The sequence below is a fragment of the Heptranchias perlo genome, chromosome 42, assembly GCF_035084215.1.
Source record: "Heptranchias perlo isolate sHepPer1 chromosome 42, sHepPer1.hap1, whole genome shotgun sequence".
Taxonomy (NCBI): Eukaryota; Metazoa; Chordata; class Chondrichthyes; order Hexanchiformes; family Hexanchidae; genus Heptranchias; species Heptranchias perlo.
The window spans coordinates 15,555,114-15,572,264 of record NC_090366.1 but is presented as its reverse complement, the minus strand read 5'-3'; the positions used below and the strand labels follow the sequence as shown (position 1 = coordinate 15,572,264).

The 17,151-nt window shown below is 44.4% G+C and overlaps 1 protein-coding gene across 1 annotated transcript in view; it reads right to left on the bottom strand.

Annotated features, from left to right (window-relative positions):
* Positions 1 to 1,099: 1,099 nt before the first annotated feature.
* The window catches only part of LOC137306270 (sodium channel subunit beta-1-like), a 53,980-nt gene continuing 37,928 nt past the window's right edge, over positions 1,100 to 17,151 (bottom strand). Inside the window, exons 4-6 of the mRNA XM_067975431.1 lie at positions 11,574 to 11,715; positions 7,730 to 7,841; positions 1,100 to 1,575 (exon numbers count right to left, since the gene is read on the bottom strand). Coding sequence (XP_067831532.1) covers positions 7,775 to 7,841; positions 11,574 to 11,715 — 209 coding nt within the window. The 3' untranslated portion in view covers positions 1,100 to 1,575; positions 7,730 to 7,774. The remainder of the gene's footprint in view (positions 1,576 to 7,729; positions 7,842 to 11,573; positions 11,716 to 17,151) is intronic.

The window sequence follows — 17,151 nt, the reverse complement described above, 5'->3', positions numbered from 1 at the left end:
GGAGCCTGTGCTGAGGGACATGGTTCTGATTGTAGCCCATGCACACTGTACTCCTGGAGCCTGTGTGGAGGGACATGGTTCTGATTGTAGCCCATGCACACTGTACTCCTGGAGCCTGTGCGGAGGGACATGGTTCTGATTGTAGCCCATGCACACTGTACTCCTGGAGCCTGTGCGGAGGGACATGGTTCTGATTGTAGCCCATGCACACTGTACTCCTGGAGCCTGTGCGGAGGGACATGGTTCTGATTGTAGCCCATGCACACTGTACTCCTGGAGCCTGTGCTGAGGGACACCAGATGCACTGATGTTCTTTGAAAATGGTGATTAGCAATAAGTCCAGAGTATAGCAGTTAGTGCAGGCACAATTAAGGTGTTGTGATGGACAGTTCTTCTGCTTCTGCGACACAGCTAATTATCTTTCCCACAGCTGGAAAGTACATCCACAGCTGGATAGCCCCAGTGCAGATTGCTCAGTCATGCATCTATTAAGTACCAGTTCCAGTCCCACCATCAGCTGCTTCGCTTCTGAGCAGGGATCAGTGTGGAGTGTCAGCTGGCTGCTAATTGGTAGAGTGTAGCCTATTTCTTGGGGAGGTATTTGAGTCAACAGTGTGAACAGTCAAATGGTTTCAAAACAGATCCAGAGCACATTTAAAAGTGACCTTAAGGAGAAATTTCTCTGACATTCCAATCTGCCAATGGGACAATAAAAGTTCAACTCCTTACATCATAGTTTTCTGATTTGAAGGATAGAATAAACTGAAATAAAAACAAATTGCCAGAAATATACAATAGGTGCAGCATCTGAAAGGAGAAAAGACAAATTAATGTGTTAGTCCTGGAAAAGTATGAGTTTCAACAGTGGGAAAAACGAGCAGTATTGTGAGAGAATTCTTGTCCGTCTGTCTTCTTACAGACACACTCCCATCGAGCATGTATTTCCAGAACTTTGGTTTTATTTCAGATTTACTGTATTTGCATTTTTTTTCTGAGTTTGCCCGATATCCCATTCCAGACAATCCACCGGTGGTTGTGGAGCATTAGGAATGAAAACTCAGGCCAAGGCAGAGAGACAGCAGTTCCGGAGACGAACAAATGATGTGAAGTTCTTTATCTCATTAGCACAACAAGGAATGCATTTTATACAAGACATTGCAATGGCCGTTGGCTGCACAGGCCCTAAAACCCGGTAGTGAACTGGCAACTTCACAAAAGGAAATGTTTCTGCTTTTTTTTGACCAATTTTTTGCAAGCTTTTTTTTGGCAGAATCAATTTTTAAAAAATCAAACTTGCATTACAAGGTTGCAGCTAGAATGCTATCCTGTCATGCACTGCAGTGCAGGTCAAAGGCCACAGCCCAGTCAGGTTGGCAAATTAGGAAGACCTTGTCAACTGCAATACGGTTTGTATTGGAACATGCTTGTTTTAATGTCTTAAACATTCTCTTGGAAGTGAAACTTGAGTTGCATAAAAGAGTCAAGATGATGAAGTTTAGCTCCTCCAGGAAGCTAGAAGCTGCTTGCTCACACGGCTATTTCCTTTTCCAACTCCTTTCCCACTATTCCCAACATCTGCAAAAAAAATCAGTAAATATTTATTATAAATGTGATGCACTCTAATGATAACTCCAAATATGGAAAATAATGCACCAATGGGACACAAATATCTTACCCGAGGACTATAAGGCACAATCAACTAAAGTTGGACTTTAAACCATGGGACCCGAGTGTACACCGTTCATTGTATGTGATGGCAGCATAAGAGAATAACGTACTACAGTTATTCTAGCAATTATACAGTGGGATACTAGCGTACTACTGGTTATTGTAGCAATTACACCGTGGGATATTAATGTACTACTGATTATTGTAGCAATTACACCATGGGATTTTAACGTACTCTTGGTTATTGTAGCAATTACACTGTGGGATACTAACGTACTACTAGTTATTGCAGCAAATACACCGTGGGATACTAACGTACTACTGGTTACTGTAGCAATTACACTGTGGGATACTAACATACTACTGGTTATTGTAGCAATTACAGTGTGGGATACTAACGTACTACCAGTTATTGTAACAATTACACTGTGGGATACTAACGTACTATTGGTTATTTTAGCAATTACACTGTGGGATACTAACGTACTACTGGTTATTGTAGCAAATACACTGTGGGATACGAATGTACTATTGGACATTGTAGTAATTACACTGTGGGATATTAATGTACAAACGGTTATTGTAGCAATTACACCGTGGGATATTAATGTACTACTGGTTATTGTAGCAATTACACAGTGGGATATTAATGTACTATTGGTTATTGTAACAATTACACTGTGGGATATTAATGTACAACTGGTTATTGTAGCAATTACACTGTGGGATATTAATGTACAACTGGTTATTGTAACAATTACACAGTGGGATATTAATGTACTACTGGTTATTGTAGCAATTACACAGTGGGATATTAATGTACTACTGGTTATTGTAGCAAACAAACTGTGGGATATTAATGTACAACTGGTTTTTGTAGCAATTACACTGTGGGATATTAATGTACAACTGGTTATTGTAGCAATTACACAGTGGGATATTAATGTACTACTGGTTATTGTAGCAATTACACTGTGGGATATTAATGTACTACTGGTTATTGTAGCAAATAAACTGTGGGATATTAATGTGCAACTGGTTATTGTAGCAAACAAACTGTGGGATATTAATGTACTACTGGTTTTTGTAGCAATTACACTGTGGGATATTAATGTACTACTGGTTATTGTAACAATTACACTGTGGGATATTAATATACAACTGGTTATTGTAGCAATTACACTGTGGGATATTAATGTACAACTGGTTATTGCAGCAAATACACTGTGGGATATTAATGTGCAACTGGTTTTTGTAGCAATTACACTGTGGGATATTAATGTACAACTGGTTATTGTAGCAATTACACTATGGGATATTAATGTACTACTGGTTATTGTAGCAATTACACTGTGGGATATTAATGTACTACTGGTTATTGTAACAATTACACTGTGGGATATTAATGTACAACTGGTTATTGCAGCAATTACACTGTGGGATATTAATGTACTACTGGTTATTGCAACAATTACACTGTGGGATATTAATGTACTACTGGTTATTGTAACAATTACACTGTGGGATATTAATGTACAACTGGTTATTGCAGCAATTACACTGTGGGATATTAATGTACTACTGGTTATTGCAACAATTACATTGTGGGATATTAATGTACTACTGGTTATTGTAACAATTACACTGTGGGATATTAATGTACTACTGGTTATTGTAGCAATTACACTGTGGGATATTAATGTACAACTGGTTATTGTAACAATTACACTGTGGGATATTAATGTACAACTGGTTATTGTAGCAATTACACTGTGGGATATTAATGTACAACTGGTTATTGTAGCAATTACACTGTGGGATATTAATGTACTACTGGTTATTGTAACAATTACACTGTGGGATTTTTTTTTATTCGTTCACGGGATGTGGGCGTCGCTGGCGAGGCCAGCATTTATTGCCCATCCCTAATTGCCCTTGAGAAGGTGGTGGGGAGCCGCCTTCTTGAACCACTGCAGTCCGTGTGGTGACGGTTCTCCCACAGTGCTGTTAGGAAGGGAGTTCCAGGATTTTGACCCAGCGACAATGGAGGAACGGCGATATATTTCCAAGTCGGGCTGGTGTGTGACTTGGAGGGGAACGTGCAGGTGGTGTTGTTCCCATGTGCCTGCTGCTCTTGTCCTTCTAGGTGGTAGAGGTCGCGGGTTTGGGAGGTGCTGTTGAAGAAGCCTTGGCGAGTTGCTGCAGTGCATCCTGTGGATGGTGCACACTGCAGCCACAGTGCGCCGGTGGTGAAGGGAGTGAATGTTTAGGGTGGTGGATGGGGTGCCAATCAAGCAGGTTGCTTTATCTTGGATGGTGTCGAGCTTCTTGAATGTTGTTGGAGCTGCACTCATCCAGGCAAGTGGAGAGTATTCCATCACACTCCTGACTTGTGCCTTGTAGATGGTGGAAAGGCTTTGGGGAGTCAGGAGGTGAGTCACTCGCCGCAGAATACCCAGCCTCTGACCTGCTCTCGTAGCCACAGTATTTATATGGCTGGTCCAGTTAAGTTTCTGGTCAATGGTGACCCCCAGGATGTTGATGGTGGGGGATTCGGCGATGGTAATGCCGTTGAATGTCAAGGGGAGGAGGTTAGACTCTCTCTTGTTGGAGATGGTCATTGCCTGGCACTTATCTGGCGCGAATGTTACTTGCCACTTATGAGCCCAAGCCTGGATGTTGTCCAGGTCTTGCTGCATGCGGGCTCGGACTGCTTCATTATCTGAGGGGTTGCGAATGGAACTGAACACTGTGCAGTCATCAGCAAACATCCCCATTTCTGACCTTATGATGGAGGGAAGGTCATTGATGAAGCAGCTGAAGATGGTTGGGCCTAGGACACTGCCTTGAGGAACTCCTGCAGCAATGCCCTGGGGCTGAGATGATTGGCCTCCAACAACCACTACCATCTTCCTTTGTGCTAGGTATGACTCCAGCCACTGGAGAGTTTTCCCCCTGATTCCCATTGACTTCAATTTTACTAGGGCTCCTTGGTGCCACACTCGGTCAAATGCTGCCTTGATGTCAAGGGCAGTCACTCTCACCTCACCTCTGGAATTCAGCTCTTTTGTCCATGTTTGGACCAAGGCTGTAATGAGGTCTGGAGCCGAGTGGTCCTGGCGGAACCCAAACTGAGCATCGGTGAGCAGGTTATTGGTGAGTAAGTGCCGCTTGATAGCACTGTCGATGACACCTTCCATCACTTTGCTGATGATTGAGAGTAGACTGATGGGGCGGTAATTGGCCGGATTGGATTTGTTCTGTTTTTTGTGGACAGGACATACCTGGGCAACTTTCCACATTGTCGGGTAGATGCCAGTGTTGTAGCTGTACTGGAACAGCTTGGCTAGAGGTACAGCTAGTTCTGGAGCACAAGTCTTCAGCACTACAGCTGGGATGTTGTCGGGGCCCACAGCCTTTGCTGTATCCAGTGCACTCAGCCGTTTCTTGATATCACATGGAGTGAATCGAATTGGCCGAAGACTGGCTTCCGTGATGGTGGGGATATCGGGAGGAGGCCGAGATGGATCATCCACTCGGCACTTCTGGCTGAAGATGGTTGCAAACGCTTCAGCCTTGTCTTTTGCACTCACGTGCTGAACTCCGCCATCATTGAGAATGGGGATGTTTGCAGAGCCTCCTCCTCCCGTTAGTTGTTTAATTGTCCACCAGCATTCACGACTGGATGTGGCAGGACTGCAGAGCTTTGATCTGATCCGTTGGTTGTGGAATCGCTTAGCTCTGTCTATAGCATGTTGCTTCCGCTGTTTAGCATGCATGTAGTCCTGAGTTGTAGCTTCACCAGGTTGGCACCTCATTTTTAGGTACGCCTGGTGCTGCTCCTGGCATGCTCTTCTACACTCCTCATTGAACCAGGGTTGATCCCCTGGCTTGTTGGTAATGGTAGAGTGAGGAATATGCCGGGCCATGAGGTTACAGATTGTGCTGGAATACAATTCTGCTGCTGCTGATGGCCCACAGCGCCTCATGGATGCCCAGTTTTGAGCTGCTAGATCCATTCTGAATCTATCCCATTCAGCACGGTGGTAGTGCCACACAACACGTTGGATGGTGTCCTCAGTGAGAAGACGGGACTTCATCTCCACGAGGACTGTGCGGTGGTCACTCCTACCAATACTGTCATGGACAGATACATTTGCGACAGGTAGATTAGTGAGGACGAGGTCAAGTAAGTTTTTCCCTCGTGCTGGTTCACTCACCACCTGCCGCAGGCCCAGTCTAGCAGCTATGTCCTTCAGGACTCGGCCAGCTCGGTCAGTAGTGGTGCTACCGAGCCACTCTTGGTGATGGACATTGAAGTCCCCCACCCAGAGTACATTTTGTGCCCTTGCTACCCTCAGTGCTTCCTCCAAGTGGTGTTCAACATGGAGGAGGACTGATTCATCAGCTGAGGGAGGACGGTAGGTGGTAATCAGCAGGAGGTTTCTGTGCCCATGTTTGACCTGATGCCATGAGATTTCATGGGGTCCAGAGTCAATGTTGAGGACTCCCAGGGCCACTCCCTCCTGACTGTATATCACTGTACCGCCACCTCTGGTGGGTCTGTCCTGCCGGTGGGACAGGACATACCCAGGGACGGTGATGGAAGAGTCTGGGACGTTGGCTGAAAGATATGATTCTGTGAGTATGGCTATGTCAGGCTGTTGCTTGACTAGTCTGTGGGACAGCTCTCCCAATTTTGGCACAAGTCCCCAGATGTTAGTAAGGAGGACCTTGCAGGGTCGACTGGGCTTGGTGTTTTGCCGTTGTCGTGTCCGGTGCCTAGTGGTCCGATGCCGGGTGGTCCATCCGGTTTTATTCTTATTGTGACTTTTCGTAGCGAGATTTTACAACTGAGTGGCTTGCTAGGCCATTTCAGAGGGCAATTAAGAATCAACCACATTGCTGTGGGTCTGGAGTCACATATAGGCCAGACCGGGTAAGGATGGCAGGTTTCCTTCCCTGAAGGACATTAGTGAACCAGATGGGTTTTTATGACAATCCGGTAGTTTCATAGCCATCATTAGTATTTTAATTCCAGATTTTTATTTAATTAATTGATTGAATTTAAATTCGCCAGCTGCGGGATTTGAACTCATGACTCTGGATTTTAGTCTAGGCCTCTGGATTACTAGCCCAGTAACATAACCATTGTGCTACCGTACCCTGGTAGTACATATTAATGTACTACTGGTTATTGTAACAATTACACTGTGGGATATTAATGTACAACTGGTTATTGTAGCAATTTCCTTGAAGTAGTTCACCTTTGAGCTGGGGAGCTTGCTTGGCAATGAGAAAGAAATACTTGCATTTTACAAAACCCACATGTGGAAACATTTCAATGTACTTCAAATATATGGAATTACTTGCAGTGACTATTCTTATGTCGGGACAGAGAGGCATCAATGTTCCACAAACAGGAATCAGGGTGTTGAACATTTTCTTTGGTGGTTGATGGAAGAATGTTGGACAGGTCACCAGAGGATTCCTGCCAGGGTGACACCTTAGTGTAGAAAGCTTGGGCCTTCTGTTACCTGAATGAGGAGACCCAGCTGCCGTTACATCACCTGGGCCTTCAGCTGTTGTTGCTTTGGCTGCCAAGACAACCTGCTTGTTTGTGATACGAATGTGATGTCAGCTTGGCTCAGTTGGTCGCACTCTCGTCTCTGAATCAGAAGGTTGTGGTTCAAACTCCACTCCAGTTCTTGAGCACACAATTTAAGTTGCTGTTACCATGCAGTTCTGAGGGAGTGCTACATTGTTGGAGGTGCTAGCCTTCAAACCAAGGCCCTGACATCCTGACCAACTTTCAGCCTTCAACCACCAGCAAGAAACAGATTAACTGGTCATTTGTACCATTACTGTTTGTGGGACTTTGCTGTGAGCAGATTGGCTGCTGTGTTTGCCAACATAACAGCAGGAACTGAACTTGATAAAAGTGTTTTGAATTGAAGCACTTTAGAATGGCCTTCAAAGATGTGATAAGGGGCTATATAAGTGAAAGTTTCTCTTTACACATAGACATTCTTCAGATTGAAGTATTTTCGTGTCCACGTACCCATGTTTAAAAATACTCTGCAGGTGTGAAGCTTTTTGACTGGTGCTATTCCTCCACCTGTACCCCCGTGCAGTTCTCTTTGCTTTCTGATGTGATAGCCAAGTAATCCGATCTGAGCAAAATATAAGCACAATATCACACAACCCTTACCAATGAGTTACAATTAGTCTGCAGGAACTCAGCACTTTATATGGATTTGTAAGTGTGAGTTGCAACTTATTCCAGCTTCTAATCATGTGCTGTACTTTCCAAATCCTATGTTTTGGAGGAGGATGAATGCATCTTTACATTTGCCTTCTCTGTTTCCTTCATTGGTTTAAAATCTTGTTCCCCAAACATATTTTCTATCAAGACAAGTGTTACAATTTGGGCCAGCTCCCAAATCTATTGAATCATCTTCACCACAATTGCAGTTTCTGCAGGTGCACCAAGTTCTTTATCTGCTGAAACTTGCAATTTAACATAAGAGTTCTATGCCCCAGGGATAATAATATACTTTCATCCCACTGCATCATGCAGTGGAAGTAAAATGGGATGCCTCTTGTACACTGCTGGACAGTTGGATAGGTAAGATAAGGTATGTCAGATTACATTGCTCAGGCTAAAATTACAAGCCTAATTTATCACAAGAAAAAATACACAAAGGCAAAAAGGAGCCAGCAGATTAACAGCAATCCAGGACTTCACTGACAGTAAACTGTTTCTGAACCAAAAATGACAAAGTATTAGAATGCTAAAAATTCTTCGATTGAATCATTTGATATTTCTTATGTCTTGTCTGCCACACGGTTTTATCTCACTGCAGTAACACTGAAATATTGCTGAAAGCAAGTCCTCACCACCAAAAGAATCGTTTCAGGTACAGATTTTAATTTTGACACAATAATCAGATAAACAGCTGCACCAGCGTCCTCAGTGTACCCAGCTTCAGATATAGAATACACCCTAACCCTAACCCTAACCCTAACCCAGCTTCAGATATAGAATACACCCTAACCCTAACCCAGCTTCAGATATAGAATACACCCTAACCCTAACCCAGCTTCAGATATAGAATACACCCTAACCCTAACCCAGCTTCAGATATAGAATACACCCTAACCCTAACCCAGCTCCAGATACAGAATACACCCTAACCCTAACCCAACTTCAGATATAGAATACACCCTAACCCTAACCCAGCTCCAGATACAGAATACACCCTAACCCTAACCCAGCTCCAGATATAGAATACACCCTAACCCTAACCCAGCTCCAGATATAGAATACACCCTAACCCTAACCCAGCTTCAGATATAGAATACATCATAACCCTAACCCAGCTTCAGATATAGAATACGCCCTAACCCAGCTCCAGATATAGAATACGCCCTAACCCTAACCCAGCTCCAGATATAGAATACACCCTAACCCTAACCCAGCTCCAGATATAGAATACACCCTAACCCTAACCCAGCTCCAGATGTAGAATACACCCTAACCCTAACCCAGCTTCAGATATAGAATACACCCTAACCCTAACCCAGCTCCAGATATAGAATACGCCCTAACCCTAACCCAGCTCCAGATATAGAATACACCCTAACCTTGGTCTGTCCTACTCCATTGTTAGAATCAAATTCCTCACAGTTATCTCTCCAATCATTATCACTGCCCACATATCTGATTCCCTCTTTATCTTTTTCTCCTATTTCCATCCTCTGGTGCTGATAACTGTACAATTTCCTAAACTCTTCTTTAACAGATCCTGCACTGCCCTTCCACCTGTTCTAAGCCCAACAGCTGGGAAATTCACACCTAATCTCTTATATTGCTTAGTTCTCTGACCGATCCTTCACATTCACCTCTTCATTCCACAGGTAACCATCAAGCTTGTTTCTTGTAAACTCTTTACACTTCAGGTTAGTATCAAACACTCCCAGGGCAGGTATAGCACGGGTTAGATACAGAGTAAAGCTCCCTCTACACTGTCCCGTCAAACACTCCCAGGGCAGGTACAGCACGGGTTAGATACAGAGTAAATAAAGCTCCCTCTACACTGTCCCATCAAACACTCCCAGGGCAGGTATAGCACGGGTTAGATACAGAGTAAAGCTCCCTCTACACTGTCCCGTCAAACACTCCCAGGGCAGGTACAGGGTTAGATACAGAGTAAAGCTCCTTCTACACTGTCCCATCAAACACTCCCAGGGCAGGTACAGCACGGACTAAATACAGAGTATAGCTCCCTCTACACTGCCGCGTCAAACACTCCCAAATTAGGTTCAGCATGGGAGAGATACTGGGTGAAGCTCCCTCCACTGTGTGCCATTTTATGCATCTTAGCCACAATCCAAGAAGTGTGCTACACTGACGTGACTTTCTGGATTTGGGAGATTGTCAATTTAGTGCAAATTCATATCCAGGTTTGTCACAAACTTGTTTCATGTGGGACTCTTGCAGTGAGTGGAGACTCGTATGCCCACTATGCAACCTAAACCCCAGTAATGTTATGAATATTTTAATTCTTTTCCAATCTGCTTCTGGTAAAAATCGTTCCCAGTTTTTTTGTGCACTTTGTACTGTTAGTGACTAGTCCTTAATCCACACTCATTATTTATACTGTTAGTGACTAGTCCTTAATCCATGCTCATTATTTATACTGTTAGTGACTAGTCCTTAATCCACTCTCATTATTTATACTGTTAGTGACTAGCCCTTAATCCATGCTCATTATTTATACTGTTAGTGACTAGTCCTTAATCCACACTCATTATTTATACTGTTAGTGACTAGTCCTTAATCCACTCTCATTATTTATACTGGGAATCTTACATTTGTCCACCCCAGTCCATCACCGGCATCTCCACATCATTATTTATACTGTTAGTGACTAGTCCTTAATCCACTCTCATTATTTATACTGTTAGTGACTAGCCCTTAATCCACGCTCATTATTTATACTGTTAGTGACTAGTCCTTAATCCACGCTCATTATTTATACTGTTAGTGACTAGTCCTTAATCCACGCTCATTATTTAGACTGTTAGTGACTAGTCCTTAATCCACGCTCATTATTTATACTGTTAGTGACTAGTCCTTAATCCACGCTCATTATTTATACTGTTAGTGACTAGTCCTTAATCCACGCTCATTATTTATACTGTTAGTGACTAGTCCTTAATCCACGCTCATTATTTATACTGTTAGTGACTAGTCCTTAATCCACGCTCATTATTTATACTGTTAGTGACTAGTCCTTAATCCACGCTCATTATTTATACTGTTAGTGACTAGTCCTTAATCCACACTCATTATTTATACTGTTAGTGACTAGTCCTTAATCCACGCTCATTATTCACATCGTTCACCTGACGAAGGGGGAAGCCTCTGAAAGCTTGTGAATTTAAAATAAAATTGCTGGACTATAACTTGGTGTTGTAAAATTGTTTACAATTATTTATACTGTTAGTGACTAGTCCTTAATCCACGCTCATTATTTATACTGTTAGTGACTAGTCCTTAATCCACGCTCATTATTTATACTGTTAGTGACTAGTGCTTAATCCACGCTCATTATTTATACTGTTAGTGACTAGTCCTTAATCCATGCTCATTATTTATACTGTTAGTGACTAGCCCTTAATCCATGCTTATTATTTTGCATCCAATTGTGTATTTTGTATAAATGTATTTAATATAAAGCTTTTGTGGCAAAGTCAGATGGGAATTCTGGCAGACTGCAGATTGTTTGAAAATTTCTGAATGAATGGACCTGGAACTTGTGTCTCTCGTCAATGGAAAAGTGTTAACTTGCCTGTGCTGTGTCGCAGGTTCAATCAGACCTCTTTATTTTAATACTCACGCATTCTCTTGAATAGCCTCCTCTCCAGCAGCTGCGATCTTCCGATAGCAATAAAGCATTTCTGCAAACAGCCACAGTGTCAGTACTACATTCAGAAAGTACATCATAATCTCTCCAATGATGGAGGCCAATTTTCTGTTTGCTGGAGAAAAACAGAATGTGTTTCAATTAAAACAAAGATTACCTTGATTTTAAGGGGTTAGAAAATCACCCAAATCTTCGATATGTATTTCCTTCAGTTGAGGATTCCCACCAGTAGCATTAAGTCGGGAGATTAGCCCACTGGCTCTCCGCCAATCTTTGACAACAACAACAACTTGCATTTATATAGCACCTCTAACACAGGAGAACCTCCCAGGGCACTTCACAGGAGCGATTATCAAACAAAATTTGACCCCGAGCCACATAAGGAGATATTAGGACAGGTGACCAAAAGCTTCGTCAAAGAGGTAGGTTTTAAGGAGCATCTTAAAGGAGGAGAGAGAGCTGGAGAGATTTACGGAGGGAATTCCAGAGCTTAGGGCTTAGGCAGCTGAAGGCACGGCCGCCAATGGTGGGAGCGATTAAAATCTGGGATGCACGAGAGGCCAGAATTGGAGGAGCGCAGAGATCTCGAAGGGTCGTAGGGCTGGAGGAGGTTACAGAGATAGGGAGGGGGGCGAGGCCTCAGAGGGATTCAAAAACAAGGATGAGAATTTTAAAATCGAGGCGTTCCTGGACTGGGAGCTAATGTAGGTTAGTGAGCACAGGGGGTGTTGGGTGAACGGAACTTGGTGAGAGTTAGGATATGGGCAGCAGAGTTTTGGACGAGCTCAAGTTTATGGAGGGTGGAAGATGGGAGGCCGGCCAGGCGAGCATTCGAATAGTTAAATCTAGAGGTAACAAAGGCATGGATGAGAATTTCAGCAGCAGATGAGCTGAGGCAGGGGCGGAGACGGGTGATGTTACAGAGGTGGAAGTAGGCGGTCTTGGTGATGGAGCATATATGTGGTCAGAAGCTCATCTCAGGGTCAAACAGGAGGCCAAGGTTGCGAACGGTCTGGTTCAGCCTCAGACAGTGGCCGGGGAGAGGGATGGAGTCGGTGGCCAGGGAGAGGGATGGAGTCGGTGGCCTAGGGAACGGAGTTTGTGGCAGGGACCAAAGACAATGGCTTTGGTCGTCCCAATATTTAATTGGGGGAAATTTCAGCTCATCCAGTACTGGATATTGGACAAGCAATGTGACAAATGACACAGTGGAGTGGTCGATGGAGGTGGTGGTGAGGTAGAGCTGGGAGCTGTCAGTGTACATGTGGAATCTGATGTAGTGTTTTCGGATGATGTTGTTGAGGGGTAGCATGTGGATGAGAAATAGGAGGGGGCCAAGGATAGATCCTTGGGGGACTCCAGAGGTAACGGTGTGGGAGCGGGAAGAGAAGCCATTGCAGGTGATTCTCTGGCTACGACCGGATAAATAAGAATGGAATGAGGCGAGGGCAGTCCCACCCAGCTGGACAATAGAGAGGCGTTGGAGGAGAATGATGTAGTCAACCATGTCAAAGGCTACAGACAGGTCAAGAAGGATGAGGAAGGATAGTTTACCACGGTCACAGTCACAGAGGATGTCATTTGTGACTTTGATAAGGGACGTTTCAGTACTGTAGAAGGGGTGGGAACCTGATTGGAGGGATTCAAACATGGAGTTGTGGGAAAGATGGGCACAGATTTGGGAGGCAACAACACATTCAAGGACTTTGAAGAGGAGATGGAGGTTGAAGATGGTGCAATAGTTTGCAAGGTGGGGGGTGAGTTTTTTGAGGAGGGGGGGGGCAATGGCAGCAGATTTGAAGGGGAGGGGGCCAGTACCTGAGGAGAAGAAGCCGTTAGCAATATCAGCTAATATGTGGGCCAGGAAGGGAAGTTGGGTGGAAATAGGGTCGAGGGAGCTGGAGGTGGGTCTCATGGTCAAAATAAGTTCGGACAGGGCATGAGGGGAAATAGAAGAGAAACTAGAGAAAGATGCGAGTTCAGGGCTAGGGCAGGGGGGAACCGTAGGGGAAGTTTGGCTTTGTGGGCTAGGGGAAGGGAGGGAAGTGGTAGAGGCAGCTGAATGGATGGACAATGTTTATTTGGGGGAAATTTCTGCTCATCCAATACTGGATGTCAGACAAGCAGCGTGACAAATCAGAGACAGTGGAGGGGTCAAGAAAGTTGGTGGTGAGGTAGAGCTGGGTGTCGTCAGCTCACATGTGGAACTTGACATTGTGTTTTCGGATGATGTCGCCGAGGGGCAGCGTGTAGGTGAGAAATAGGAGGGGGCCAAGGATAGATCCTTGGGGGACTCCAGAGGTAACGGTGCGGGAACAGGAAGAGAAGCCATTGCAGGTGATTCTCTGGCTACGACTGGATAGACAGTAATGGAACCAGGAAAGCGCAGTCCCACCCAGCTGGATGAGGGAGGAGAGGTGTTGGAGGAGGATGATGTAGTCAACCATGTCAAAAGCTGCAGACAGGTCAAGAAGGATGAGGAGGGATAGTTTACCACGGTCATAGTCACAGAGGATGTCATTTGTGACTTTGATAAGGGATGGTTCAGTACTGTGGCAGAGGCGGAAAACTTAATGGAGGGTTTCAAACATGGAGTTGCGGGAAAGATGCGGGATTTAGGAGGCAGTAACATATTCAAGGACTTTTGAGAGGAAAGGGAGGTTGGAGATGGGATTGTAATTTGCAAGGACAGAGGGGTGAAGGGTGGTTTCTTTGAGGTGGGGGGTGATGATGACAGATTTGAAGGGGAGGGGGACAGAACCTGAGGAACATAGGAACATAGGAGTAGGCCATTCAGCCCCTCGTGCCTGCTCCACCATTTGATAAGATCATGGATGATCTGTGATCTAACTCCATATACCTGCCTGTGGCCCATATCCCTTAATACCTTTGGTTGCCAAAAAACTATCAATCTCAGATTTAAATGTAGCAATTGAGCTAGAATCAATTGCCGTTTGCGGAAGAGAGTTCCAAACTTTTACCACCCTTTGTGTGTAGAAATGTTTTCTAATCTCGCTCCTGAAAGGTCTGGCTCTAATTTTTAGACTGTGCCTCCTACTCCTAGAATCCCCAACCAGCGGAAATAGTTTCTCTCTATCCACCCTATCCGTTCCCCTTAATATCTTATAAACTTCGATCAGATCACCCCTTAACCTTCTAAACTCGGGAGAATACAATCCCAATTTGTGTAATCTCTCCTCGTAACTTAACCCTTGAAGTCCGGGTATCATTCTAGTAAACCTACGCTGCACTCCCTCCAAAGCCAATGTGTCCTTCCGAAGGTGCGGTGCCCAGAACTGCTCACAGTACTCCAGGTGCGGTCTAACCAGGGTTTTGTATAGCTGCAGCATAACTTCTACCCCATTGTACTCTAGTCCTCTCGATATAAAGGCCAGCATTCCATTAGCCTTATTGATTATTTTCTGCACCTGCTCATATCACTTCAATGATCTATGTACCTGAACCCCTAGGTCCCTTTGGACATCCACTGTTTTTAACTTTTTACCATTTAGAAAGTACCCTGTTCTATCCTTCTTTGATCCAAAGTGGATGACCTCACATTTGTCTACATTGATTTCCATTTGCCACAGTTTTGCCCATTCACCTAATCTATCAATATCGCTTTGTAATTTTATGTTCTCATCTACACTGCTTACAATGCCACCAATCTTTGTGTCATTGGCAAACTTAGATATGAGACTTTCTATGCCTTCATCTAAGTCGTTAATACATATTGTGAATAATTGAGGCCCCAAGACAGGTCCCTGCGGGACTCCACTAGTCACATCCTGCCAATGTGAGTACCTACCCATTATCCCTACTCTCTGTCGCCTTTCGCTCAGCCAACTTCCGAACCAAGTCCGTACTTTTCCCTCGATTCCATGGGCTTCTATCTTAGCTAACAGTCTCTTATGTGGGACCTTATCAAATGCCTTCTGGAAGTCCATATAAATAACATCCATTGACATTCCCCTATCCACTACTTTAGTCACCTCTTCAAAAAATTCAATCAGGTTTGTCAGGCACGACCTACCTTTCACAAATCCATGCTGGCTCTCTCTGATTAACTGGAAATTCGATGTGTTCAGTCACCCTATCCTTAATTATAGACTCCAGCATTTTCCCCACAACAGATGTTAGGCCAACTGGTCTATAATTCCCTGGTTTCCCTCTCTCTCCTTTCTTAAAAAGCGAAGTGACATGTGCAATTTTCCAATCCAGAGAGACAGTTCCTGTATCTAGAGAAGTGAATCTAGAGAACTGTTTCCAAAATCAGCTAACATGGGGGCCGGGAAGGGAAATTGGGGGGTCAGCAGTTTGGTGGGAATAGGGTCGCGGGAACAGGACATCTCATGGTCAAGATGAGCGCGGAGATGGCATGAGGGCAGGTCAGAGAGAAACTAAAGAAAGATGCCAGTTCAGGGTGAAGGCAGGGGGGATCCTTGGGGAAGTTTGGCTTGGTGAGCTAGGGGAAGGGAGGGAAGTGGCAGAGGCAGCTGAACGGATGGTCTCAATCTTAGCGACAAAGAAGCCCATGAGCTCCTCGCACTTGTTGTTGGAGGTGAGGGTGGAGGGAGTAGGGGAGAGGAGTTTAAGGAGACGGTTTGTAGTGAAGAGAAGCCAGGGGTTAAATTTGCATTCCAGGATGATTCAGGAATCAAGTTCAAGTCAGGATCCCTTGGACTTTAACATATCCTCCACAGCCAATGGTGCACCTCGGAATATGCATATTTCAGACAGTAGTTTAAATGGACTGGGATTGTTGACAGATTCTGTTGTGTTTCTCTCATTTGGTACTAGTTGTATGGCTTCTATTATCTTCTGACAAGGTCACAAAATGTAATCTTTTTCTCTTCTGGTTTGAAGTTAGGAGTGGGTTTAGAGACAGTGATTGGTTTGAGCTAGCGATGGGTTTAGTGTTAGGAGTGGGTTTAAGGTTAGGACTGGGTTTAAGGTTAGGAACAGAAGAACATAAGGACATAAGAAATAGGAGCAGGAGTGGGCCATTCGGCCCCTCGAGCCTGCTCCGCCATTCAATCTTCGACCTCAACTCCACTTTCCTGCCCGATCCCCATATCCCTTGATTCCCCAAAAAGTCCAAAAATCTATCGATCTCAACCTTGAATATACTCAACAACTCAGCATCCACAGCCCTCTGGGGTAAAGAATTCCAAAGATTCACAACCCTCTGCGTGAAGAAATTCCTCCTCATCTCAGTCTTGAATGGCCGACCCCTTATCCTGAGACGATGCCCCCTAGTTCTAGACTCTCCAGTCTAGTTCTCCTCAGTTTATAGTTAATTTAAGGTTGGGACTGGGTTTATAGTTAGGACTGGGTTTAAGGTTAGCAGTGGGTTTAAGGTTAGAATTACATAATCTTACAGCACAGAAGGAGGCCATTCGACCTGTCGCACCTGTAATTCTGACATTAACCCTGCAGTAGGTTCCAATTCCTGTGCTGCTGGTCATCAAAATCAGTGGCTAAAGTGGGATTTATCAAAAAAGGAGACTTGCGTTTGATGCACCTTCGACCTTTATATGACCTGTGACTC